We start from the raw sequence: 27,508 nt of genomic DNA on the forward strand, positions 1-27,508 counted from the left end.
AAATGTAAGGAAAACTTGCCAGTTCGATACAGAGACAAACTTGTTATCACGGCGAAGGACAGATATGTGAGCAATTTTAAGGATGTGAACAATGTTGACCCTCACGAGCAAGCCGAACACAAATGGAATAAAGATGTCGACAAGCTTCCACCACTACGCGAAATGGACATCGTGCTGTATTTAGTGTTTGGTGTATGTTACTACACTCATCAGCAATTCCGAAACTACAAATCGCTACAAAGCTACAAACAGTTTTGCTGCGGATGGGTGCAGGATCTGCACATTATGACCATAGCAAACGGCAACACCATCTTTCTAGCAAAGGTAGGCAATGTGTGTTTACATTAGTCTGTGACCACGGATGTACAAAATTTTTGTTGCAGAAAATGTAGCCTGTGTACAAATTCTTTGCCACTCTCTCACGTCAACATATTACAGCTTTTTCATTTAGCAACGACAGGAATTATGTATTATGAAGACAATGCACATGTATGCATGCTAGTTGTTTAGCTGTAGCTATAGCTAACAACAGGCCGACTTAGGGCATAAAGTTACCGAAATTTGCGTAAACAAACGAAATTAACTTACCGGAGTGGAAGTGCATAGAGACAACTCTGTGTGTAACTGGAGAATCAAACTTTATGCCCTTCCTTCTGATCGAGGCCACCCATGCCATTCTTCGACGTTTGGTAAGTTCAGATATGAACTTTACCTCGCCTTTTCTCCATGTAGGGATCCGGAAGAAACTCAACAGTGTTCCGTCGAGCTTTACATTCTCCTTTCTATTCGATCGGTTGTTGCAATTCTTTACCGCACAATAATTTCCAGCCATTTTTAAAGAGCGACCTGTGTTGAAATGCCTCACTGTTTATGTTTCTCGCTTCCAAAATGGTGATAGCGGCGGAAACCTCGCGAGTGCCACGTCATATGCTCGAGCCTAATAAACACGGCTCCACACTTACTTTTTGCATTGGTTGCACTAGTGCACTAACTTTTTTCTTAAAATGCAACAGCACACAATGTAGGCACACCCACATTTTTCATTGTATCACCTTTAACACCATACTCCCATAACATTCATATAATTCATTCATCTTCTGAACCACTTATCCTCACGAAGGTTGCGGGGGTGTTGGAGCCTATCACAGCTAACACCAGGCAGAAGGCGGGGTACACCATGAGCAGGTTGCTAACCAGTCGCAGGGCACATACAGTATAAACACACAACAATTCACGCAAACATTCACACCTACCGACATTTTGGCGTGTTAAATCAGCACAATACAAACAGGAAGGAAGGTCGGAGCCGGGACTGAACCCACGATTCCAGAACTATGAGGTAGACGTACTAACCATTGTCCCACCTTGCCACCCTCATATTGCAAATTATTTCTAAACAGGAATAAAGTAGAAAAATGTGTCTTTATTAAATGCTTCATTGAGTGAGTCCACTCACACTTTGATGCTCGCACTGCTGAGAACAGCCTCTCTCTGACACAATTAATGAGTTGCTCAGCACACTTACTGTATGACTGGGCTGTGTGTGTAACACGCTAAACAATGATTAACACATCTGTGCCTTTGATCGTAGAGCTACTGAGCCTTCTCTCGCCAGATCAAAGCTACAAATCTGTCAATAATCGTTAACTCGAAGTACCAAACAGCAGCTGCACTGGTGACCAAGAAAAACGCACTGCCTAGCATGAGATGCTGTACGAGCATGAAGCAGAAAAACATGAATATATTTTTAAAATAAAACCCGATCCTTTTCACCCCATTACGATCCTCTGAAAAACGCGTGCTCAGCCCGATTTCCCATCAGGTGGTCGGATCGGAGACTTCCCTAACTTATATAATGCAGTTTAATCCAAGCTTGCTGTATATAGACCCCAATCACGTGATGTCACAACTCCGCCCCCCTGACTGGTGCCGCCATATTGTCCGTCAGCTCATCGTGTTTACATATTACCGCTACGTACATTCCTCCTATTACTGCGTGTTTTTCTGCTTGTCTAAGGAATCACCGCCTAGTAAACGAACCCAAAAACCTTCCTGACAATCGTTAACAATGATTAATCAAAATGGTGAAGGCATGTGTGGCGGTTGGTTGCAGTAACAGAGAAGATAAACGGTCATTTTAGTAGTTGCTGTTTGCCCATTGTTAAAAGGGCAAATCTCAAAAGCATACAGTTTGTTTATCTCGGTCCATGATGCGTATGTGTCGACAGCTGTTAGACAGCGGCGAAAACATCAATATGATGCCAACACAATCGCAGACATCATTAGACGGGGACTACGAAGCTCGTCGCCACAGTCGCGCAAGAAGAAGGTGAGCGCAACAACAGGTGTTGTGCCGAATAATAGCCCCCCTGCGTGAAATGTCCCCCCTGACGGGAGCGCCCACACGGACACGACTTTCTTGTACCGTAAATATGTATTATTTTACTCTGCTTGAACTAATAAATGTCATACCTGTGTGACTGTCATTGGGATATGGTTGTGAAAACCTGTAGACTAATACATTTCTGTTCAAAGATGGCTATGTGGCCCAGTCCACGATTTTTTACTAAAATGGAGAACTAATATTCTGTGTAATGTAATTATTGAAAACTGATCTTACAGTCGTAAGTCCATTACTGTAATGCGTCCATGAAAACATGTTTTCACGTCAATAAAGCGTTATAAATAAGCGCTCCCGTCAGGGGGACATTTCACGCAAGGCAGCTATTTTTTGGCACACACCAGCCCGTTGTCGATCAAGTTTCATTTTACAATCGTGACAAGGGTGACGCTCAGCTGACCAAATGTCGGTTCATATTCAGGCCGGTGCCGATTTTGGGTACCCGACTCCTCATCGTGACATAAACTGGAGTATGACTGGAAATTTTGTGGTCTCAGGACGAGCTCTGACGCACGGGACGGGACCGGACGGGAGAAAACATCGGTTTGGGCATCAAATATGGATCTGGCGACTGGATCGACCAAAGCTTTTCCAAATAACGGCTTTTATGCAACTAATCCAATGAGTTTACGGCGTCTGAAAGCACAAAAGGTAAAATGTCCTGGTATTTCAAAGCATTCATGATGCCATGCACCCAAACAAGGTTCCCAGGGCCTTTGGAAGCGAAACAGCCCCACAGCATCACTGACCCACCCCCATACTTCACAATGGGTATGAGGTGCTTTTCAGCATACGCATCTTTCATGGCACGCCAGACCCACTTAGAATGTTTGTTGACAAAAAGCTCAATCTTGGTCTCACACAAAAATACACAAGATCCCAGGCTTCAACTGGGACCGTGTGCTTTGGTCAGATGAGACCAAGATTGAGGACATTTTAAATCAAAATCTGTTGACCTCTGCCCGAAAGCTGAAGATGGGTCGTCACTGGGTCTTTCAGCAAGACAATGACCCTAAACATATGGCCAAATCTACACAGAAATGGTTCACCAGACACAAAATCAAGCTCCTCCCATGGCCATCTCAGTCCCCAGACCTTGTTTTGTTGGCAAAAGGGGGTTGTACAAAGTATTAACACCAGGGGTGCTAATAATTGTGACACACATTATTTGATGTCAAATATTTTTTTCTTTATGTGGGATTTTTTCCCCACTAATGAATGCACTTGTATTGAAGGTTGGATTTTTCTCTTTTTTTCCATTAAGGTCCCATTTTGTTTGAATAAAAAAAAATTATTAGAAGCTAAAAAACACACTTTTTCAGGGGTGCCAATAATTATGGAGGGCACTGTATGTACAGCAACAGAACAATTGGCTAACTTGCATAGCAAAAATCTGCTAGCTCAAATGCTATAAAATGCTTAATATATATAAAACGTTTTTTTTTTTTTTCTTTTTCTTTACAATGCTCTTAACTAGGGCTGTCCCAAACGACTAATTTTCTCCCGATTAGTCAGCCGACTATTTTTACGATTAGTCGACTAATCTAATAATTAAAAAAAATTTTTTTTTTTTTTTTTTACAAATTTAGCAATGAATTTTTTGTTGACGCTTATCAATTGACAAAAACATATTGGAACACTTAAATTATTTATTAAAGTACAAATAAACACGTAAATAACAATAATAAATCACAAATAAACAATGAGTTCAAATGCTGATAGAATTAACTAGTGCAAAAGAATGGAATGTAAACAGATTCAGAACACTGACTTTGCCTTTCCAACATGATTCAAAACAGTTCTTAAAAAAACACCGAGCATTAATATTATAGTATAGTACTATATATAATAGTATTATAATAATTATATTATTCATTGAGAGATAGATTTTTCATTTTTCATTAAGGGTGTCATTTTAAAGGTATTTTTAGTGTCGAATCTGCATTTTGAAGTATGTGGGATTAACTTCAGAAATCGCTATTTATATGACGAACATGACATGCTTTTATTTTGAAATGTTCACCGGAAGTACGTTCGCTAAACCGCTAACTTCTGCTTTACATTCCGCAAAAAAGCACTTTTTGTCATTGCATGTAGTGTCAATAATAGATTTTTTTGGTAATTTTTTTCGTTTGCAAATGCTGTTAACCAGCGATTTTTCATGTCTGAAGTGTCACCTTTTAACCGCAAGTTTGCTTTCACGAGACGACTGCCGAAGTTTTATAGCAGGCTAAAGTAAGTTGCCTTTTTCCCCGCATTCACCTCAGTGTAGCAGTGCTAACGTTACAGTGTTTAATATAGATGTGTTTTCTTATTTTGTATGTCTGAACTTTAATTCTACAGCGTGTTGATAAGAGAAAGGAACTCGAGACTCATATGCCATCAGCACGCACGAGCCAATGTATGCACGCACGCACGTGCGCAGCTAGAAAAGGCAGCCGTGAAAATTACCGCCCTCATTTTTATTTGCCGCGCGATAAATGGACTCATTGCATATCGTGACAGGCTTAGCAACTTCAATAAAACATGTCATTAGTTAGTTAGATTGACTTACAAACTGGGTGACGGCGCTTTGGGTGTTTATTCACGGCCGACGTGCAGCCAAGCTTGGCATTGAAGAGAAAGGACACAAGAGTGTTCCCTCCTTTGTTTCTTTGAAATAAGTCAATGTTTTGGACACTCTGGTGCGCTTTTTTTGGCTTTGTGCCGCTTTCCCCGCTTGCATACAGAGCGTCAAACATTCTGAACTTTCCACGCATATATTTTTTAACCCTTCATTAACCGTCGACGGGATGTTGTGCTCGTCGACGGATTTACGTCATCGATGATGTCGACGATGTCAACTAGTCGGGACAGCTCTACTCTTAACAAATGGTTCGGACACATATTCCCACAAAAAAAGGCTAAATATACCTATAAACTAAATTACGAATGCATTAAAAAAAATTAGCTCAAACAAAAACTTAGCTTATATTGGTCTTAACAGGGAGCAGCTGAATTTAGCCATGTGAAATGAGGCAGACTAGAGGCAGTGTATCCACCCAAATCACTAAAACTAAATGCAAACACAAAACAAGTGTAACCCAGGTTAACATAGTTACCAAATTAAGAGCCCATTGATAAAGACAACCTTAAAAAGATTACATTATTATAACATTAAATTGGAAATTTGCTTAAAAATCTATGTTTAAAAAAATATTTAAAACCTGATATACCGTAATCAATAAACTACCAATTATTTGATTTAAAAGAAATAAAAAGTTAAAATTTTCCGCTATGCTTTTATTTTGAAAATCTCAATTGGCGAAATGCACTAACCTGTAGAATGCGCACTTTCACCGCTATTGCTCATTCGTGATTGAGGAAGGGAAGCGGTAAATCCACTTAAAGGTACTGCTAAAAAGATTAAAATTTCATTAAAACTATGACACTAAAACCTTTGTTTTAACTGTGAAAGGTATACTTTTTGGATTATTCACAAGCACTGTTCATCTTGGTGACAAACTGCTTGCTGAAAGGGACTTGGTGAGTTCAAAAATATACTTACTTATATTTGTTTAATATTTTAGTTCATATTATTTGAGGTAGTGTATGCTAAAAGTGTCAATTCATGATATTTCTGTCACACGATTGTTGTAAACCAAGAAATGTTGGTTAATTGAACGTATGACGTCGCAAAATGTCTCCTTTTTGCCTAGCCTAGCCACCTGCTCTGTCGGTTTATAACGTGCGTCACTGCACTTTTGTCGACTTCACTCGACGATAACTTTATTTTTAATCATACTTAGAACTCTTTAGTGTGCGAATTAGTTCATTTATTCATGTATTTTTGTGAATTCGATAGGCTATTAAAGCTTGATTCAAAAGTGACTGAACAATTGTTGGAGCGAGAAATTCCAACGGAGATACAAGATGGCGAGCTAATCCCAAGACGAACCATTGAACTGTGCCTCACGCAGGAGCGAGACGCACACGAGACTTCGGTTTGACATCCTTCAATCTGGTAGGATCCACCATAATTTCTTTTTGCCCAGCGGAGGAATTTTTTCCCCCCCTCTGGATCACAGGAAAACAGCCAAAAGAGACTGTAAAAACGGACATAGATACAGCGAAGAGACACTCCTTTCTATTGGAGCCGTTCAGCCTTTTGCTGAATTGTTTTGAGTTAACGCTTCTTGTCATATTTATTTTTCTACTTTTGTCTTTAATACTTTTAGTGTTATTGACTTAAGAACTTTGTTGATCAACAAAAGCAAAACAACTGATGGAGAAAAAAACTGAATATAGAAACTCAAAATAAAAAACAAACGTCTATAAAATTGAGGAAGCTGAAGAAATCAATTGATTAAAAAGAAAAATTAGAAATCTGAAAAACAAAAAACAACCCGGGTTGATAGATCCTAAAAATAATCTGAAATAACTGATTATAACATAGGAAGAGAACTTAACGGAAAAAAACACTTATTCAATAAGGGAACAAATTTCCTTTTGCGAAATTTATAATTTTTTCAATTCTTTGTTAACTGTATGTCATTGTATGTATGTTGTATGTTTTTGTTTGTGTATAAAAAGTAGGCCGGCAGTTCAAAACATAACTTGTCCGAGTCATTTGTTTGGTTTATGCATATACTGCTTCAGTAGCCGAACCTAGTACTAGCCCATAGCATAATTAATTGACTGTAATCACGTCATAGGTGTTACAGAAACTTGGCGAGCTAGCCAGGAGCAGTACATAAACCAAATAAATCTACCTGACCTTGACATTGAAATAGACCAAACTTAAAAAATTTTTTTTTTTAAATGGATACAGTTGACAAAGAAAACATTAAAATTCCAGACGCAGTTATAGTTAGTGGGATCACTAATACAGCTGTTGATGAGGAGTTAACTGACTTCCTGAATCAGTATGGGCGAATTGCTAGAAAATTCTCAGTAGATGAACAAAAATGCCATTGTGGAATATGAGAGCGGAGCTGCCCTGAGAGCTCTTCAGCCTTTACTGCCCCATTCCCTCGAATGTTCAAGTGACGTTACTTACCAGATCAGAGCTCTTTCAACTGAGTATATATCAGTTTTCACAGATAGCGCCACCAACAGTTTTTTCAGCGAATTGCAGAAAATTGCCAAACTAAGTGGCAAATCTTTTGAAGCTGTCTTGCATGAGCACCTTTCCAAATGTGCTCAGTCAGTTGGAAGCAGTGCTGAACCACCTGAAAACTCAAATTCAACCTCAGAGACACAAAGTGAACCAACAACCACAGATGATAGACAACAATCAGTAAATGACCAAATTCAACACGAAACTATTCAACTAATCAGCACAAGCATAACTTCCAACACTTTTAGGCCAGCTAATGTACCGCAAGGTGTTCCTTCATCTGGTATACCAACAAGCCTTATAAATCACCCAGACGTACAAAAAGTTGTGGTAGAACACATAGTTTGAAGTGAAGCTCCGATATCACATGTGAATGCCTCTTTCCGCCTCAAGCAGTTTTCTGGCAAAGTACCCTGTCCTACGCATGAGGCTGATTTCGATACATGGCGCCATAGTGTGGAGCTCATACTTCAAGATCCTGACTTATCTGATTTGCACCGTTCAAGCAAAATCTTGGACAGTCTTGCGCCACCTGCTGCAAATGTGGTGAAGCCTCTTGGGCCCAAAGCCTTGCCAGCTGCTTATCTTGAACTGCTTACATCAGCTTTTGGTACAGTTGAAGATGGCGAAGAGCTTTTTGTCAAATTCGTAAACATGTTCCAAGACCCAGGCGAAAAGTCCTCACACTATCTTCATCGTTTGCAAACAGCTCGAACCAAAGTTTTGAACAGAGGTGGTGTAGTAGCTAGTGAAGCTGACAGACACCTTCAACGTCAATTCTGTCGCGGGTGTTGGGATAACGTTCTGCTAGCTGATCTTCAACTTGAAAAAATGAAAGAGAATCCCCCTACTTTCACCAATCTACTTCTACAATTGAGAATAGAAGAAGATAAACAAAGTGCAAAAGAAAGTCGGATGAAAAGCCATTTTGCTGCTACCAGACCAAAAGTAGCATCACATGCTATTGCTGCCAATGATAGCATCCCTGATACCATAAAGCAAACCGATCTTGCTGAAGTGCGATCACAGATAAGAGAAATACAAAATCAACTGACCAAAATGAAGCCTCTAAAAGAACGCCCACAAGTAGTTCTTCAAAACGATGCAGTCACTGAACTAAAAGCACAATTCGCTGAACTCCCGAGTCATATTGCTAGGCTAAAGCCACAAAGCCTGAAGAAAAGACCAAATACCAAGACAAAAGAAGAATCTAAAGTAACTCATCAAAATTCTCCAGCATCCAAAAATTTAAAGAGCAGGCCAAAACCTTGGTATTGCTTCCAGTGCGGTGAGGACGGTCACGTCATTTCTTCATGTTCCAATGATCCAAATCCGTCCTTGGTCGCTGATAAACGAAAACAATTGAAAGAAAAGCAGTCACGTTGGGACAAGCAAAACAATCCCAATGAGACTTTAAACTGAAACCAGCACTCATAGGGGGACAGATGGGTGCTGCACTTGAAACTAGTCCCACTGAACAGCTACGTAAGACCAGAACACAATTCCAGCGCAACCAACCTGCCGCTGCGACATTACCCAAAGGCCTAATTGGAGCCAAATACACAGCACAAGTAATAATCAATGAACAAGCTTGCAATTGTCTACTTGACACCGGATCACAAGTGACCACAGTCTCCCAATCGTTCTACAATAGTCATCTATCACATATGGAAATCCATCCAATAAATGACCTTTTGGAGGTTGAAGCTGCAAATGGTGGAAATGTTCCATATGCAGGTTATATCAATGTTGATATTACCTTTCCAAAGGACTGTTTTGGAAGTGAATTCACTGTGTCCTCCCTTGCATTAATTGTTCCAGACACACGTTCCAGTGTCCAGTCTTCTCTCTTAATTGGCACTAACACACTTGACCTTCTCTTTGAAAACCTTCTTTTGACTGACACAGATCTCAGTGTCCTTCCACATGGTTACAGAGTTGTGATAAGTGTGTTGCAACGAAGACACAAAACCAAGGAGGACAGCAGCTATGGTCTTGTCACATTTTCAGGAAAACACCCTGAAAGGCTTCCTGCTGGACAAAGTCGAGTCTTAGAAAGAAAAATCCATGTAGACATTGAAAACCCAGGCAAGTGGGTCGTGGTCGAGTCTCCCTCCGCATCTTCCTTGCCCGGCGGTGTTATAGTCACCAATTGTCTACTAAAACTTCCTGAAAAATGCTCACAAAAACTTGCAGTAGTTCTGAGGAATGAAAGTAAACATGATGTGTTTATCCCTGCAAAAAGTGTTGTGGCTGAAATTCATGCTGTTCAAGAAATAGTAAAACCCAAGCAGAAATCCAGCTCAAATTCCAGTACTAAGCTGAATCTAAATTTTTCAGATTCTCCTGTTCCTGCTGAATGGAAGGAGCGGATCGCACATAAGTTAAGTTTGTTGCCTGAAGTTTTTGCACTGCACAGTACAGATTTTGGTTGCACTGATAAAGTCAAGCATCAAATTAAACTAAGTGACGAAACTCCATTTAAACACCGACCTCGTCCGATACGACCACAAGACCTCGATGCTGTACGCCAGCATTTACAAGAGCTGACCGAAGCAGGAATAATCCGGGAGTCTGAGTCACCATTTGCCTCGCCAATTGTGGTGGTAAGGAAGAAAAATGGAGATATAAGGCTTTGCATTGATTATCGGAAGCTGAATTTAAACACAATCAAAGATGCCTATGCACTCCCTAATTTGGAAGAATCCTTTTCAGCCCTCACAGGATCGAAATGGTTCTCAGTCCTCGATCTAAAAAGTGGCTACTACCAAATTGAGGTCGATGAAACAGACAAGCACAAGACAGCCTTCACATGTCCATTAGGATTCTTCGAGTTTAACAGGATGCCCCAAGGCGTAACAAACGCATCTAGCATGTTTCAAAGACTAATGGAGAAATGTATGGGCGATATCCACCTCAAGGAAGTCCTTGTCTATTTGGATGACCTTATAGTTTTTTCAGAAACACTTGAACAACACGAAGCCCGCCTTCTTCACGTGCTTAGTCGTCTCAAAGAATATGGCCTCAAGCTTTCGCTTGAAAAATGCGTATTTTTCCAGACATCGGTAAAATACTTGGGCCACATTGTTTCCCAACGAGGTGTTGAAACAGATCCTGAAAAAGTTGCTGCTTTAAAGACATGGCCAAGTCCCCAGAATTTAAAGGAGCTTCGTTCCTTTTTGGGATTCGCAGGTTACTACAGACGATTCATCAAAGACTTCTCTAAAATCGTCAAACCCCTTACCAATCTTACAGCTGGATACCCACCGCTCAGGAAGTCAAATAGCCACAAATCAAGCGATGTCCAATATTTTCAGCCAAAATCTTCATTTGGGGAAAGATGGACAGAAAGTTGCCAGCAAGCATTTGAAACGATAATAAACAAACTGACTTCTGCTCCAGTTTTGGGTTTTGCCAACCCCAAGCTGCCATATGTGTTACATACAGATGCCAGTACAATTGGACTAGGAGCAGCTCTTTATCAAGAGCAGGATGGAGAGATGCGCGCTATTTCGTATGCAAGTAGAGGCCTGTCCATCAGTGAGAGCCGTTACCCTGCTCACAAACTCGAATTTCTTGCTCTCAAGTGGGCTGTAACAGAAAAGTTTTGTGATTACTTGTATGGCAGTCCTTTTACCGTAATAACAGACAGCAATCCTCTAACTTATATTTTGACCACAGCTAAGTTAGATGCAACAAACTATCGCTGGTTGTCCAGCCTGTCTTCTTTTGAGTTCCAGCTTCGTTACAGAGCAGGCAATCAAAATGCTGACGCAGATGGCTTATCTCGACGTCCACATCCTGAGCCAGTCAACGATTGTGTATCACTGAAAGAACAAGAAAGAATCCGCCAGTTTGTCCACCACCACTTAGCTGGTGCAGATCCCTTCACTCACATTCCGCACCAAGTTGTAAGGGCAGTCTGTGAAAGGCATTTCGTCTTCCAATCTTTTGACTCGGACCACAATGCACTTAGTAATCCATTAGTAACTTCATTGTCCATGTCCGCTGACGCTATTCCAGACAGTTTTGATCAGAGTAACATTCTTACTGTTGGTCCAAGCAGTTCAGAAGAGTTAAGACAAAGTCAAAGAAATGATCCTGCAATCAATATAATCATTCATCAGCTCGAAACAGGTGAAATCCCTCCACCTACTGTACGGAGGGAAATCCCACAACTCTCCATCTTTCTGCGTGAAATAAACAAACTTGAGCTACAGAATGGAGTTTTGTACCGGAGAAGAAATATTGGTGAAACACAGTATCAACTCATTCTTCCTGAAAGCCTGAGACCTATGGTTCTAAAAAGCCTCCATGATGAAATGGGTCATCTCGGTTTTGATCGTACCCTCGACTTAGCCAGATCAAGATTCTTTTGGCCAAAAATGGCTTTGGACATAGAAGAGAAAATAAAAAGTTGCCAGAGGTGTGTCTGCCGAAAAACTCTGCCTGAGAAAGCAGCACCCTTAGTTAATATACAAGTCACCAGACCTCTTGAACTTGTTTGTATTGATTTTTTGTCTATTGAGCCAGATCGCAGCAACACGAAAGATGTCCTTGTGATCACTGACTTCTTCACAAAGTACGCTGTTGCCATTCCGACTCCGAACCAAAAAGCCCGAACCGTAGCCAAGGCCCTGTGGGAGAACTTCATCATCCACTATGGTTTCCCAGAAAAGTTACATAGTGACCAGGGAACGGACTTTGAATCACGAACCATCAAACAATTGTGTGATATGGCAGGAATACAAAAAGTCAGGACCTCACCCTATCATCCCAGGGGAAATCCTGTTGAAAGGTTCAACAGGACATTACTAAACATGCTTGGAACATTGAAAGACGAAGACAAGAAACACTGGCATGACTTTGTAAAGCCACTTGTGCATGCCTATAACTGTACCAAACATGATAGTACAGGATTCACCCCATATGAGCTAATGTTTGGTAGGCAGCCTAGATTACCAGTTGACCTCATATTCAATGTTTCTCTGAATCATCGTCAGCAACAATCCCATTCTCAATATGTGAAAGCTCTAAAATCTCATCTCCAAGAGAGTTACCAACTAGCTATTAAGAATGCTGCTAAAGTTGCTGATCGAAATAAAACCCGTTATGACAAGCATGTAACTGAATCTGTCCTAGCAGTTGGTGATCGTGTGCTCGTGAGAAACATTCGAATTAGGGGTAAACAGAAGTTGGCTGATAAGTGGGAGTCGACAGTTCATGTAGTTTTGAGTCAGAAAGACAACTTACCTGTGTATACAGTAAAACCTGAGCATTACAACGGTCCCACTAGAACGCTTCACAGAGACCTCTTGTTACCCTGTGGGTTCTTGCCAACTGAACCAGTAAGTCCTCTCGAAGAGAAGAAGCCACGACGACCATGCACACGACAACACCCAACACACGATCCTGATGAACCTGAATTCGAGTACCACTCTGATGAAGAGGAAGACTACCACTCGTTCTATTTTCCAGTTCCTCCATGCGAGATCCCAACGTCAATTGAAGAGTACGAAGTAGTTCTTCCCCAACTACAATCAAATCTTCCTGACAAGCAATCAAAGTTGAACAATGGTGTAGAATCAGTACTTCCTACCTTACATGCTGATGCTCCAGATATCTCACACGAAACCTTAAATTCACCTGATTTGGAAAAATTACCAGAAATGGAAAAATCAACAGAAGGTCAACTCGAACCTGAACCGGAAGGAGATCTTGGCATTCGTCTAGATCGAGCAGATGAATGCTCAGACTCAAATAAGACACAAGCTGAGGAATCAACAGAGCTTCGAGTACATGAAACAGATCCTCTGAACAGTGTCAATGTAGAGAATACCACTGACAATGCCCTAGAGATAGAACAAGTTGTCAGAAGATCATCCAGAGATAGAAGGAAACCTAAAACGTTAACCTATCCGCAACTTGGCAACCCTATTGTCAGCATAGTTCAATCCTTGTTCCAGAGTTTAAGTGAAGCTGTGACCAATTCTATTGAAGCCCATGAGATAAAGGTAGTCTAATTTGTGCAATATGCAAAGGGACTTGCATAGATTTTAGCGGGGAGGGTGTAACCCAGGTTAACATAGTTACCAAATTAAGAGCCCATTGATAAAGACAACCTTAAAAAGATTACATTATTATAACATTAAATTGGAAATTTGATTAAAAATCTATGTTTAAAAAAATATTTAAAACCTGATATAATCAATAAACTACCAATTATTTGATTTAAAAGAAATAAAAAGTTAAAATTTTCCGCTATGCTTTTATTTTGAAAATCTCAATTGGCGAAATGCACTAACCTGTAGAATGCGCACTTTCACCGCTATTGCTCATTCGTGATTGAGGAAGGGAAGCGGTAAATCCACTTAGAGGTACTGCTAAAAAGATTAAAATTTCATTAAAACTATGACACTAAAACCTTTGTTTTAACTGTGAAAGGTGTATTTTTTGGATTATTCACAAGCACTGTTCATCTTGGTGACAAACTGCTTGCTGAAAGGGACTTGGTGAGTTCAAAAATATACTTACTTATATTTGTTTAATATTTTAGTTCATATTATTTGAGTTAGTGTATGCTAAAAGTGTCAATTCATGATATTTCTGTCACACGATTGTTGTAAACCAAGAAATGGTGGTTAATTGAACGTATGACGTCGCAAAATGTCTCCTTTTTGCCTAGCCTAGCCACCTGCTCTTTCGGTTTATAACGTGCGTCACTGCACTTTTGTCAACTTCACTCGACGATAACTTTATTTTTAATCATACTTAGAACTCTTTAGTGTGCGAATTAGTTCATTTATTCGTGTATTTTTGTGAATTCGATAGGCTATTAAAGCTTGATTCAAAAGTGACTGAACAATTGTTGGAGCGAGAAATTCCAACGGAGATACAAGATGGCGAGCTAATCCCAAGACGAACCATTGAACTGTGCCTCACGCAGGAGCGAGACGCACGCGAGACTTCGGTTTGACATCCTTCAATCTGGTAGGATACACCATAATTTCTTTTTGCCCAGCGGAGGAATTTTTCCCCCCCTCTGGATCACAGGAAAACAGCCAAAAGAGACTGTAAAAACGGACATAGATACAGCGAAGAGACACTCCTTTCTATTGGAGCCGTTCAGCCTTTTGCTGAATTGTTTTGAGTTAACGCTTCTTGTCATATTTATTTTTCTACTTTTGTCTTTAATACTTTTAGTGTTATTGACTTAAGAATTTTGTTGATCAACAAAAGCAAAACAACTGATGGAGAAAAAAATTGAATATAGAAACTCAAAATAGAAAACAAACGTCTATAAAATTGAGGAAGCTGAAGAAATCAATTGATTAAAAAGAAAAATTAGAAATCTGAAAAACAAAAAACAACCCGGGTTGATAGATCCTAAAAATAACCTGAAATAACTGATTATAACATAGGAAGAGAACTTAACGAAAAAAAACACTTATTCAATAAGGGAACAAATTTCCTTTTGTGAAATTTATAATTTTTTCAATTCTTTGTTAACTGTATGTCATTGCATGTATGTTGTATGTTTTTGTTTGTGTATAAAAAGTAGGCCGGCAGTTCAAAACATAACTTGTCCGAGTCATTTGTTTGGTTTATGCATATACTGCTTCAGTAGCCGAACCTAGTACTAGCCCATAGCATAATTAATTGACTGTAATCACGTCATAGGTGTTACACAAGCCATTACAACACCAATTCAATTAAACGTATACTCGAAGCAGCAACGATTCGATTTTTTTTTTCCTAATCGAATACTCGAGTTAATCGATTAATCGTTGCAGCACTAATGATGTTTGACAAAGCATTCAATTGGGTAGTAGGACAATCTCATTAAAATTAAATATTTATGTTAAAAATGTTTTTTAAAAGACATACTTGTTTACATAAAGCACATTTTAGACTAAAACTCAATTTACTTCTATAAAAGCGTAAGCAATTACTGCAATCATGCATGCAAACTAGAGCTGTCCCGATCGATCGGGATGCCGATCACGTCATTTTCAAAGTATCGGAATCGGCAAAAAAATATCGGCCATGCCTTTTTTTAATATATATATACCTGTATATATATATATATATATATATTTTTTTTTTTTTTTAATTAAATCGTTTTCTAATTGTATTTAACGTTACAGACATAATATGTTACACTCATCCAGAGTCTTTAGGCTTAAGGTAGGGTTATCAAAAACATCCCGATAACGGCGGCTATTAATTGATTAAAAAATGTGTCACGTAATAATAATTAACGCAATTAATGTATGCGCTGCACGACCCTCTCACCCATTGTTGCGCTCAACCTGTAATGACACCATTTTACCTACATAGAGAGATAAAAGGCAGCGCTAAATGAATAGAGTGAATTTTGACAGCCTTTGGAGCCTTGCTTCAATTGGCTAAAGCCTTGCAATCCCTCTCCCTATGATTAGAAATATCATTGAATGCAATGAGGGGAAGCAAGGTGGCAATTGATCTTTGTCTTAACACCTTAAGTTATTTTACAAAGCAGAGAAGATATATCCATTGGTAGCACGACACACAGTCATGGTTCCACTTCCCATCATGCATTGGGGCATGGCTGCAGTATCATTAACTGAAAGCTCAACAAATACACTAGATGGCAATATTTAGTCACAATATACAAAGTCTTTCTATCCGTGGATCCCTCTCACAGAAGGAATGTTAATAATGTAAATGCCATCTTGAGGATTTATTGTCATAATAAACAAATACAGTACTTATATACTGTATGTTGAATGTATATATTCGTCCGAGTTTTATTCATTTTTTTCTTAATGAATTGCCAAAACGTATATGATCGGGAAAAATTATCGGGAATGATTGGAATTGAATCGGGAGCAAAAAAAAGCAATCGGATCGGGAAATATCGGGATCGGCAGATACTCAAACTAAAACGATCAGGATCGGATCGGGAGCAAAAAAACATGATCGGAACAACCCTAATGCAAACCAATCGATCCAAGGTCTGTTTTCATCATGCAACACCACAATTCATTGTTTTGACAGGAAATATACAGCATAATTAAAAGCTTGTCTTTAGAAAAAAACATGCTCACTTTTTGAGTGACACTCACCAGCTCGTGACAGTACTTTGCTTTGATGGAAACTGAGCCATATTTGCTGTAACATGTCTCGCCACTGTTACCTGCTAACACTGCCATGTCAGTGCACGTGATGCACAATAGGCCTGAGGGACAAAAAAATTCGATTGGTTGGTCGTCTATGATTATTTATTCAAACAAAAGAATACACCTACCTCCCTCACTAACAGACTGCACTGCGGCATCCAAGAATGAAGCGGGGCTGCCATAAGGATCAAGATCAATGACATCGTAGCGATCTTTCTTCCCTCGCATCTCATACATAAGCATGCTGCAAAAAAAAAAAAAAAAAAAAAAAAAGATGAAAGTTTAAAATTCAACGAGAAATGCTAACTCCATTTGGAATTGGGTATGAAGGAATGGTGATATCATCACGGTGAATTGCTTACACGATGAATAGATGAAAGGATTGGCAATATCCTTAGTTGTTGATTTTGTTTTTAAACAAATATCTAATTTCTGATTTTACTTGATTTTTTTTCCCAGATTTTGATTGCTTGCGATGTAAAGGACAATGACCTTCAGTTTGTAATGATCGTGATTTTTTTTTTTTTTTTTTTTAATGAATCGCGTTTTACATGTAAATCGCCTAATTCGTTCAAAACTCAACTAAACATCACATTAAATTTTATAATCAGGGATTATAAGGATGCGTTTTCATCTCGCTGTTTGTGCCTTGAAAAAGCATCCCTAGTAAGTTATATTCTTCTTTTGTTTCATGTACATGAGCATTGTGCAGCACAACGTATTGTGTATAATTCGTTTGTCTACATTTACAGAGAAACGTAGTTACATCTTTGCATTGATGCGAGCGGGAATTACCTATTACAGTACCTATTATCTTTTGTATGCTGAATAATTTTTCATAAAATGAAGCGGGAAAAAAGCTTGGAAAAACTAAAATGAATATTTTTGTGTACCGAAGCTTCGTATCTTGAGGTAGCACTGTATTTTTATTTGATTTATTTTTAAGACCTGGCTGGCAGCACAAGTTACTTGCAATATAGTTCAACTTGTAAACCACAACGAAAAGGATACTAGTCATGTACTACTTGTTGCATTATTTCTAAGTGTCAAAAAAATTGTGGATCGTCGACACTGGATTGGAAGTCAGAAAACCTGGTTCAGGAAATCCTCATTGCATGCAAAAGTAATAATCTCTCTTTAGATTGTCTGGAACTGGTCTGCTCTGTGTTCCAAGAACAAGAACCAAGCAGGGTGAGGTAGCATTTGGTTACGATGCTCCTCACCTCTGGAACAATTTACCTGAAGGTCTGAAGGTTTCTCAAACTGTTCGCTTCTTTAAATCAGGGCTAAAAAAGATATTGTTTACCACAGCATATTCATAACCGTCTATATATTTGAAATGTCAAGTTATTTGCTTTGTATTGTTTTTGTTTGTTTTATTTCCATTTTAATTGTTTTTTTAATTCTCTTGGTGATTTACTGTGAGTTTTATGTATCATTTTATTTCAATTGTCTTTGTTTTTAACTTTCTTTTTGATTTAATGTGAATTTTACAAATCGTTTTATCTCTCTTTGGGGATCTTCATGTGATGTTGTAAAGCACTTTGAATTGCGCTACATAAATAAATTTGCCTTGTCTTTAGTTTTACAGTAACCACCTACTGGGTGTGGCAGTTAAAAGCTGGGAAGACGAACAATAGCTCGCATCTCAAAAAACGGACAGTTTGGGTCACTCCTAAGTCTCTAAACCCTAAGTTAAGTTCCTACAGTGGTATGAAAACGTATCTAAACCTTTTAGAATTTGTCACATTTCTGCATAAAATCACCATCAAATGTGATCTGATCTTTGTCAAAATCACAAAGATGAAAAAACTGCTTAACTAAAACCACCCAAACATTTATATGGTTTCATATTTTAATGAGGATAGCATGCAAACAATGACAGAAGGGGGAAAAATAAGTAAGTGAACCCTCTGCCTAAGGAGACTTAAAGAGCAATTGAAACCAATTTTTACGAAACAATTTAAGTCAGGTGTGTGCCCAATCACTGATGAGTGGTTTAAAGCTGCCCTGCCCACTATAAAACACAAACCTGGTAAGAATTGTCTTTATGAGAAGAATTGTCTGATGTGCAACATTTCTCGGTCAAAAGAGCTGTCTGAAGACCTGCGATAAAGGATTGTTGATTTGTATAAAGCTGGGAAAGGATACAAAACTATCTCTAAAAGTCTGGATGTTTATCAATCGACAGTCAGAGAAATTGTCTACAAATGGAGAGAATTTGGCACTGTTGCTTCTCTCCCAAGGAGTGGCCGTCCACCAAAGATGACGCCAAGAGTTCAGCGCAGAGGTAAAAAAAAAAAAAAAAAAAAGAACCCTAGATTGTCTGCTAAAGACTTACAGAAATCACTGGCACAGTCCAATATCTCTGTGCACACGTCAACTATATGTAAAACTATGGCCAAGAATGGTGTTCATGGGAGGACTGCACAGAGGAAGCCACTGCTGTCTAAAAAAAAAAAACATTGGTGCTCGTTTAATGCAAAAGGCACCTGGACCGCCACAGAAGTTTTGGCAAAATATTTTGTGGACTGATGAAACCAAAGTTGAATTGTTTGGGAGTAACACACAACGTCATGTGTGGAGGAAAAATGGAACAGCTCACCAACATCAACACCTCATCCCCAGCGTGAAGCATAGTGGAGGAAGCATCATGATTTGAGGCTAAATTCAAACGTTTATCAGAATGTTTTGCAGGAAAACCTGAGGCCGTCTGTCAGACACTTGAAGCTAAAAATAGGATGGATTCTGCAAAAAGACAATGATCCAAAACACAGAAGTAAATCAACTTCAAGAATGGTTTCAGAAGAACAAAATACACGTTCTGCAGTGGCCAAGTCAAAGTCCAGACTTGAACCCCAATGAGATGCTGTGACATGACCTAAAGACTGCGATTTATGCCAGACATCCCCGGAATCTGACTGAACGACAGCAGTTTTGTAGAGAGGAATGGGCCAAGATTAGTCCTCATCGATGTGCCAAACTGATCTGCAGCTACAAGAAGCGTCTGGTTGAAGTTATTGCTTCACAAAATATTAAATGTGATGGTTCACTTACTTATTTTTTTCCCCTTTCTGTCAATGTTTGCATAATATCCGCATTAAAATATGGAAACCTATAAATGTTTGGGTGGTGTTAGTTAAAGCAGACACTGTTTTTCCATCTGTGTGATTTTGACAAAGATCAGATCACATTTGATGGTGATTTTATACAGAAATTTGAGAAATTCCAAAAGGTTCAGATACTTTTTCATACCACTTTACAAGTGACCAGAAAAAGGCTTATCATGGAAAAAACGAAAAACAATGGTCCTTGTAACGTGTGGTCCTACCTGGCGTCCTTGCAGCTGGCTTGGAGGAGATCACCCACATTGTTATACTCTGCGTTCCTGGCGATAAGAGCAGCAGCTTTGTGGGAGAAGTCGTTGGCAGTGACCTGCCGAAGGCCCGGCACTTCCAGTGCAAAACGCACAGAGCGCAGACCAGATGCCGCCAAACCTTCCAGTATGGAAAGCCCATGCTGTCGACATAAAATGGCCGTAATTCATACACTATGAAGCTGAAGCAGGCCAAGTCTCAACCTCAATTTCAAGGCCCAAGTTATAGCAAATACTAAGAAAGTCAGGTTGAGTTTCCACCACACAAGTAACGTAATTTCTTGGGGAAGTCATAATTGAAATCATAAATGTTTGATTCATGCAATGGATACAGCTGATTATACTATTCTTTTACTGATAGTGTTTAATATTCGCAGCAGGTCTTGTTGATATTAGTGAGGGTTCAAAGTAGCTACCTCGCATATCTGCCCTGCCACTGCCGTGCAAACCGCTTCTTCCTCGATGTTGGTCTTCCTATCGTGCAAGTCAGCCTCGCTGGGCTCATCTGACAATGAGACCAGCACTTTCTCCTTCTCACCAGGAACCAAAACCTTTATGCCACGCTGAGCCAGCACTTCTCTGGAGAACTCTGTGATCACTGCACATCTGAGGAAGTTAAACAGATGCATTGTCTTTGATGTTTAAAAAAATATATACAGTGCCATGAAAAAAGCATTTGCCTGCTTCTTAAATTCCTATTTTTACCATCCAAAGGTCTGTCAAGACACTACTTTTTTGTTCCTTTTTTTTTTTTTTTTTCTTCTGGAATGTAAGCCTGAATGAAGCCTGAAGCCCTACTCCACTGTCATTTGAGATCCGATCGCATTGAAAATTGCTAGCTCAATAGCCTAGCTCAGTATCTGAGGTGGGTAGTAACGTGTTACATTTACTCCGTTACATTTACTTGACTAACTTTTTGAGAAAAATGTACTTCTTTGAGTTGCTTTACCACACAACTTTTGATTTTTGAAGAAGAAACACTACTCATACTCCACCACTTTCGGCTACACTAGAGTCGTTACATTTTTCCTCTTTATTCTATGACTTTATTTTTGCCAGGGATCCCGACAGTAGCTCTACCAGTTTCACCAATGAGATGTCGCAACAATAAACACATAACTCAATTGTACCATTCAGAGGTAACAATGTTTTTTCTCCACTAGAGGGCACTCCTGCTCTTTGGACAGGTAATGGGTCATAGTGTTCTGGTTTGAATTTGATGATTTTTGTGTCATTTTTTTTAATATCACGGTCATGTAATAGGCTTGCTATAGTGCAGTGTAAAAATAACTTCATATATATGAAGTTGTGCTCAGAAAAAAAAAAAACATTCAAAAAAAAAAAAAATGACATTGTAAGCAGTTACTCACAGTGTTACTAATTACTTGCGCATTCTTTTCAAATGGTACTTTTTTACTTGTACTTGAGTACATTTTTGGATGACTACTTTTAATTGAGTAATATTATTTAGAAGTAACGCTGCTTTTACTTGACTAAAATTTTTGGCTACTCTACCCACCTCTGCTACCTATCATCAGAGCTCGGGTTGTTATTTTTATTTTTAGTTTGTATCACTGCTCATTAATTAAATGCGGACATAAAGTTAGAAGTCTGCCAGTAGAGAGTAGCCTTCTGTAGATTAGGAATCTGTCAGTAGAGGCTTCTGCCTATCTACACACCAGTGCATATTTTGAATCATTCCCCCACTTAAATCTTAAGTATCATTAAACACATAAATATTGTAACACAAAAATTTTAGAAAGAGATCACCTAACTAAAGATATAATTCCGCTTTTAATTGGCGCTTTTATTAGGAAAATTACTATTTAAGTTATCTTGACCTACGTGAAAAATCAATTGCCCTCTTAACAACTTTTTGGACCACCATCAATAGAAAAACTGAAATCAAATATTTATTGTAACTGGCAATTAATCTTTCACATCTCTTAGCACATATTTCGGCCCACTTTTCCCTGCAATCAGAATTGTTTTAATTCAGCTCAACTGGAGGGTGTACAAGCAACCTCTCTGATAGGTAGGTGATGTCACAGCATTTCCATTGAATTCAAGTCTGGACTTTATACTATGTCATTCCAAAACTACTGCAATTAAGCATGAAATCATGAGCTAATAGGCAAACATTCTCCTACTCGATTTACTGTTAGCAAGCAGAATTCATGATCATGATGACATCATTCAAAGCAAGTTATCCAGGGCCACGATCCTGTCTCGTGGTGCGAGAAGGCAAGATCAAGACACCAACCTTCAAACAAAATATTCTGATTTTCTGGTAAATCGCAACAAGACGGGCTGAGACGTCAACTTTGGCCTGTGATGCTTACAAAAAAAATGTGTTAAACATGATCCTGCATAAGTTACCTGACTTTGAAACGAGAACACAAGGAAAACAGCTCTTTAGAGAGTCCAGACAAAAGACAGTGAAAGGTGTCTGTCCCTTGGAGCAGGGCTCTATACTGCACCTGCATTTTAGCCCTGAAATTTGAGCCAATATTTCTCATCCAGTCGCGTGTGGGCTAGCAGTAAATTTACCTACACCCTTATATTTTTCGCTGCTGACAAACGTCCACTCTTGTTGCACACAATTTATCACTGACATCATGGGAGCGGGCCGAGGAGCACATTTTGTCATTCATTTAGCTTCGTTGCAACGTCAGACAGTGAACGACATACATTTTGCCACAAAATATGGTGTGATCAAATAATTATTTATACTCTAACATGAAGGCACAACTGTATGTTAGAGTGTCCTGAGCAGATAAAGCTAAGAAAATACAAGTACTGTACGCTCTTCTCAATACTACTCGTACTCACGTCAAATCTCTATTAAACTCCTGAACTGGGTTGTAAAACACCTCGTTGGCACTGGGAAACAAGATAGCAGCCTTTCCCTCCTTCACCACTGTCTCTCCAGGCAGGAGGCCAACCAGAGGGGACTCCTCCTGGTGCTCAACCGCAACTGACTCGGTGACGGTAACATCAGGGTCCTTCACTGTATTTTTCGGGGGTTCCATGATGAAACCCACACGCCACAGTTGTGTTGCTGGAGGCGGGTACAGGCAAGCAAGGGAGAAGATGCGTGGGAACAGCTGGGCAGCCCGCACCAGCATGAAGATACACCAGCTGGGGGTAAAAAAAAAAAAAAAGAACATATATAAAGCGATTCAATTGTTACTGTAGTCGCACTACTAAAAGTTAGATTTTGGACATCTCTGTAGTAAATCTGATTGGTGGGGCCATTTGCATTTTCCTGCAGTTTTGATTATCCACTATATGATCTAAAAAAAATAGTTGAACATCACTAGAATAGGTAATGAGGAAAAGTTAACATATTGAAAGACAGCACATATAATGATTAAGTTATTTTATTTATAAAAATGTTAGTTGTATTTAATTTCAATGCAAAATATTAGAAGTTATCGAAATATCAAAATTTTTCCAAGTTGATTGCAACAAGATATTACAATACAGTACTTTCATTTACAGTAGATTCTGCACTACCAGTATATCATTAAATTTTGTTTTGTTGGTGATAACATCAACACGCCTTTACACTGTTTTGTTACTATGAAAATGTGTTGTAAGACACTAATTAGTACCAAACTCAATATAATATGACAATTTGCTATACAAGCCGTTAAAAATAAAAAATAAAAACTAGAAAAATTGTGTTTTAAAATAAAAACTCAACAAAAATAAGGGGGCATTGAGTGAAAATTGATAAATGGAAAGTATTAAGAAGTATTTTTATAAGTTGCTGAATGTCCTCACTCTTCCAGGGAATTTTCAAACTCAAAGAGCCATATACTTTTAGGGCATGTTGTAGGATGTGCTTCAGTCAGTGAACATATAGTGATAATCCAAGCATATAATGTCATATATTCAGGATTTAAACTATTGATATAGGCAATTCTGAATATCCATCTATCCGTCAATCATCTTCCACTTGCTCCGGGGTTGGGTCGAGGGGGCAGCAGCTTTAACAGGGAAGCCAAGACTTCCCTCTCCCCAGCCACTTCAACCAGCTCCTCCGGTGGAATCCCAAGGCATTCTCAGGCCAGCCGAGAGAAATAGACTCTCCAGCGTGTTCTGGGTCATCCCCGGGGCCTCCCACCGGTGTGACATGCCCGGAACACCTCTCCGGCCAGGCGTCAAGGAGGCATCCGAACCAGATGCCCAAGCCACCTCGGCTGGCTCCTCTCATCGCGGAGAAGTAGCGGCTCGACGCCCAGTCCCTCCCGGATGACCAAGCTTCTCACCCTATCTCTAAGGGAGAGCCCGGACAGCCTGCGGAGGAAACTCATCACGGCCACTTGTATCCGGGATCTTGTTCTTTCGGGCACGACCCGCAGCTCATGACCATAGGTGAGGGTAGGAACATAGATCGACTGGTAAATCAATATCGACTGGTAAATCACCTGTGGGAGGGGCCAAGGGGGTCAGGTGCGTAGGGAGTTGGGCGGCAGCCAAAGGCGGGGGCCTTGGCGGTCCTACCCCCAGCTACAGAAGCAATTCAGAACATTTTCGGGATTAATATGAACTATATAACAGAGTTCAAACTGGGAGAAACAATTACGTTGCATCAGGTAAAACCTAAAGGCACAAAGTATGACACTAATTTAATTGAAAAAAATGAATCCACCATTTGATACGCATACATTAATGAGCCAAGATTTATTTACACCATGCACCACTAACATACAACTCCTGCAAATGAGTTACGGCACGATGACACGATTAAGATTAAGAGTCTAAAACAGTCCACGCAGCATTTCTTACATTTAAAAAAAAACTGCTGAAATGGAGAGATTTTGTAGATGCCAATTTAGACCGCTTTTCTTGTCCTCGGGTCAAGATGTTTTATTGGCAAAATGCTGACATACAGGTATAATCTAATAGCTACTATTACCGACGCCGAATGAATCTCACCTGAATATGTGTCACCTTTGCAGACACTTTCGTCGTTAATCTGAATTCAATCGATGATATTTATAGCTGTTTTGCCTACTCGTACTGCAGAGACCACCGCTCTCACGTTAGCGAAAGGGTGCCGCCATGTTGGTAGGCGGTCTACGGAATCCCACGCGGCAGCAGTAAAAAGCGAAACTCCTCCCAAACATCAGGTTGACTTCGGGGTAACAGTGTAACGTAAGGACAACCCCCCTCTCCGCGCTCCTCATCCTCCACCTCCTCTTCTTCTCCTCGGCCTACTTTCAGTCTGACGAGCCTGGAAAACGCATCAGCCTGCTCACATGAATAATCTGATTAGAACAAAATCCATGATGGTGAATAGCTCAACAAACGTCTTTATAGGACTAGTTATTAATGCCCCCTAATTATATTATCTGGAATAAATCTTGACTGAAACGTGAGTTGAAGGGAAGGTCATCATGAAGAACAATAGTCTTCTCTAATTTATGATCCATGATAGCATTTGATGACACTCTCAGTCATGAGGGAAAAACTGTGATTACAGGCAGGTCCAGCTAGGTCAGGCTTTGACCCGAGGAACCTCCTGAATATAGGTATATCGAGGATAAAAATATAAAAATCAGAATACCTACGAAAAAGGCCAATATTTTTTCCAACTCATTTAAACTCATAAATATTGAATTACTGTATTACATACGGATTGACTTATTCCAAACCTTTATTTTATGCAATTCAGATGATTATGCTTAATGTTGTGCTCAAGACCACAGCTACCGTGTCCAAGACCGACCCGGGGCCAACACAAGATATAGACTTTTGAGAAGCGAGCCTGAGACCTGAGAAAGACCTAAGCAAACTAGGACGAGAATAGGACCATAAAAAACATTATAAAGTTAACAAATGTATACAATTTTCAAATGTTAAAGTTGCAAGGATTTAGAGCTGTACTGTAGTGTTAGTAACACAAATCGTAAAACGTATTTTTTGTTTTTCGAAGTGTTTTCCCTTAATATCACATTAATAAAATTGAAGAAAAGCAGATCCATGCTGGTTTTCTCAGAAATTACTGAGTCCATCCTGCGAGCTGCCGAGTCCAAAAGAAGACTCTTGAAAGTCCACATCGAGCTAAGCCCAAGACGTTTAAAATCCTGTCCTCAAGATTGATCCTTGGGAGTTACTACTATGGTACAAGAATACATCAATCTGTATCAATATTTCGATTGTTTAAGCAAAACTAAATCAATCAAAACTCAAAACATCAATCTACATCATCATCTTTTAGATAGTTTTGTTAAAAAGAATGATTTTCAAATGTTTCAGCAATAAAATGTCTAATAAAATCTAAAACTGTTACAAATACAAAAAAAATTAGGGCTGTCAAACGATTAAAATTTTTAATCGAGTTAATTACAGTTTAAAAATTAATTAATCGTAAATAATCGCAATTAATCGCAATTCAAACCATCTATAAAATATGCCATATTTTTCTGTAAATTATTGTTGGAATGGAAAGATAAGACACAAGATGGATATATACATTCAACATACGGTACATAAGGACTGTATTTGTTTATTATAACAATAAATCAACAAGATGGCATTAACATTATTAACATTCTGTTAAAGTGATCCATGGATAGAAAGACTTGTAGTTCTTAAAAGAAAAATGTTAGTACAAGTTATAGAAATTTTATATTAAAACCCCTCTTAATGTTTTCTCTTAATGCTTTAGTTTTAATAAAATTTGTAAAATTTTCAATCAAAAAATAAACTAGTAGCCCGCCATTGTTGATGTCAATAATTACTTACACAATGCTCATGGGTGCTGAAGCCTATAAAATCATTTGCACCCAAGCGCCAGCAGAGGGCGGCAAAACTCCATAAAACACAACAAGTGAGCGTTTCACTGTACTGTCATTTAAATCTGTCTGAGCGGGGCATCTGCGTTAATTGCGTCAAATATTTTAATGTGATTAATTTAAAAAATTAATTAACGCACGTTAACACGATAATTTTGACAGCCCTAAAAAAAATACAAACTGCTTTATATTTAATTGCTTTAGGGTAAATGTAACTGATTGTGCAAAATGTGTACATAACACTGTATCGTATTAAAAATCAATCAAAGTCCCTTGGATCAAATTTAATCATGGAAGAATTTGTGATATCGGTATAACATTTCACTGTTCAATAAATCAATATCGTATCGTTTACCACTACTTTCTTACTTCGATGGATGGGGGCTAATGGAGGCTTGTGGAGGGACATATTTTGGAGCTCTCAAATTAATGTCAGAGTTCATTAAGTATTAGTGCAGTCTTCACGTTTTTTTGTAAAGTCGTTGCCTTGGAAGTTTATGATTATTATTATTTTCAAATCATTCATGAAGCGAACATAGCTTTGGCATGACACTTTTTGGCTGTTTGTCGACAAGTTCCGAAAGTGAATAAGCAGGTGGAAGGAAAATATAGCCTGTCATACAGTACAAATTATATCATTCTTAAAACCTACCTTGTTAGAGA

At 39.0% G+C, this 27,508-nt stretch overlaps 1 protein-coding gene across 1 annotated transcript in view; it reads right to left on the minus strand.

Annotated features, from left to right (window-relative positions):
• Window positions 1–25,152, minus strand: part of trmt1 (tRNA methyltransferase 1) — a 45,144-nt gene extending 19,992 nt beyond the window's left edge. The window contains exons 1-6 of the mRNA XM_057843385.1: window positions 24,984–25,152; window positions 22,869–23,177; window positions 20,453–20,642; window positions 19,992–20,179; window positions 16,789–16,904; window positions 16,607–16,719 (exon numbers count right to left, since the gene is read on the minus strand). Coding sequence (XP_057699368.1) covers window positions 16,607–16,719; window positions 16,789–16,904; window positions 19,992–20,179; window positions 20,453–20,642; window positions 22,869–23,164 — 903 coding nt within the window. The 5' untranslated portion in view covers window positions 23,165–23,177; window positions 24,984–25,152. The remainder of the gene's footprint in view (window positions 1–16,606; window positions 16,720–16,788; window positions 16,905–19,991; window positions 20,180–20,452; window positions 20,643–22,868; window positions 23,178–24,983) is intronic.
• Between the last annotated feature and the right edge of the window lie 2,356 nt (window positions 25,153–27,508).

This window comes from Corythoichthys intestinalis, chromosome 8 (genome assembly GCF_030265065.1).
Source record: "Corythoichthys intestinalis isolate RoL2023-P3 chromosome 8, ASM3026506v1, whole genome shotgun sequence".
In the NCBI taxonomy this organism is placed as follows: Eukaryota; Metazoa; Chordata; class Actinopteri; order Syngnathiformes; family Syngnathidae; genus Corythoichthys; species Corythoichthys intestinalis.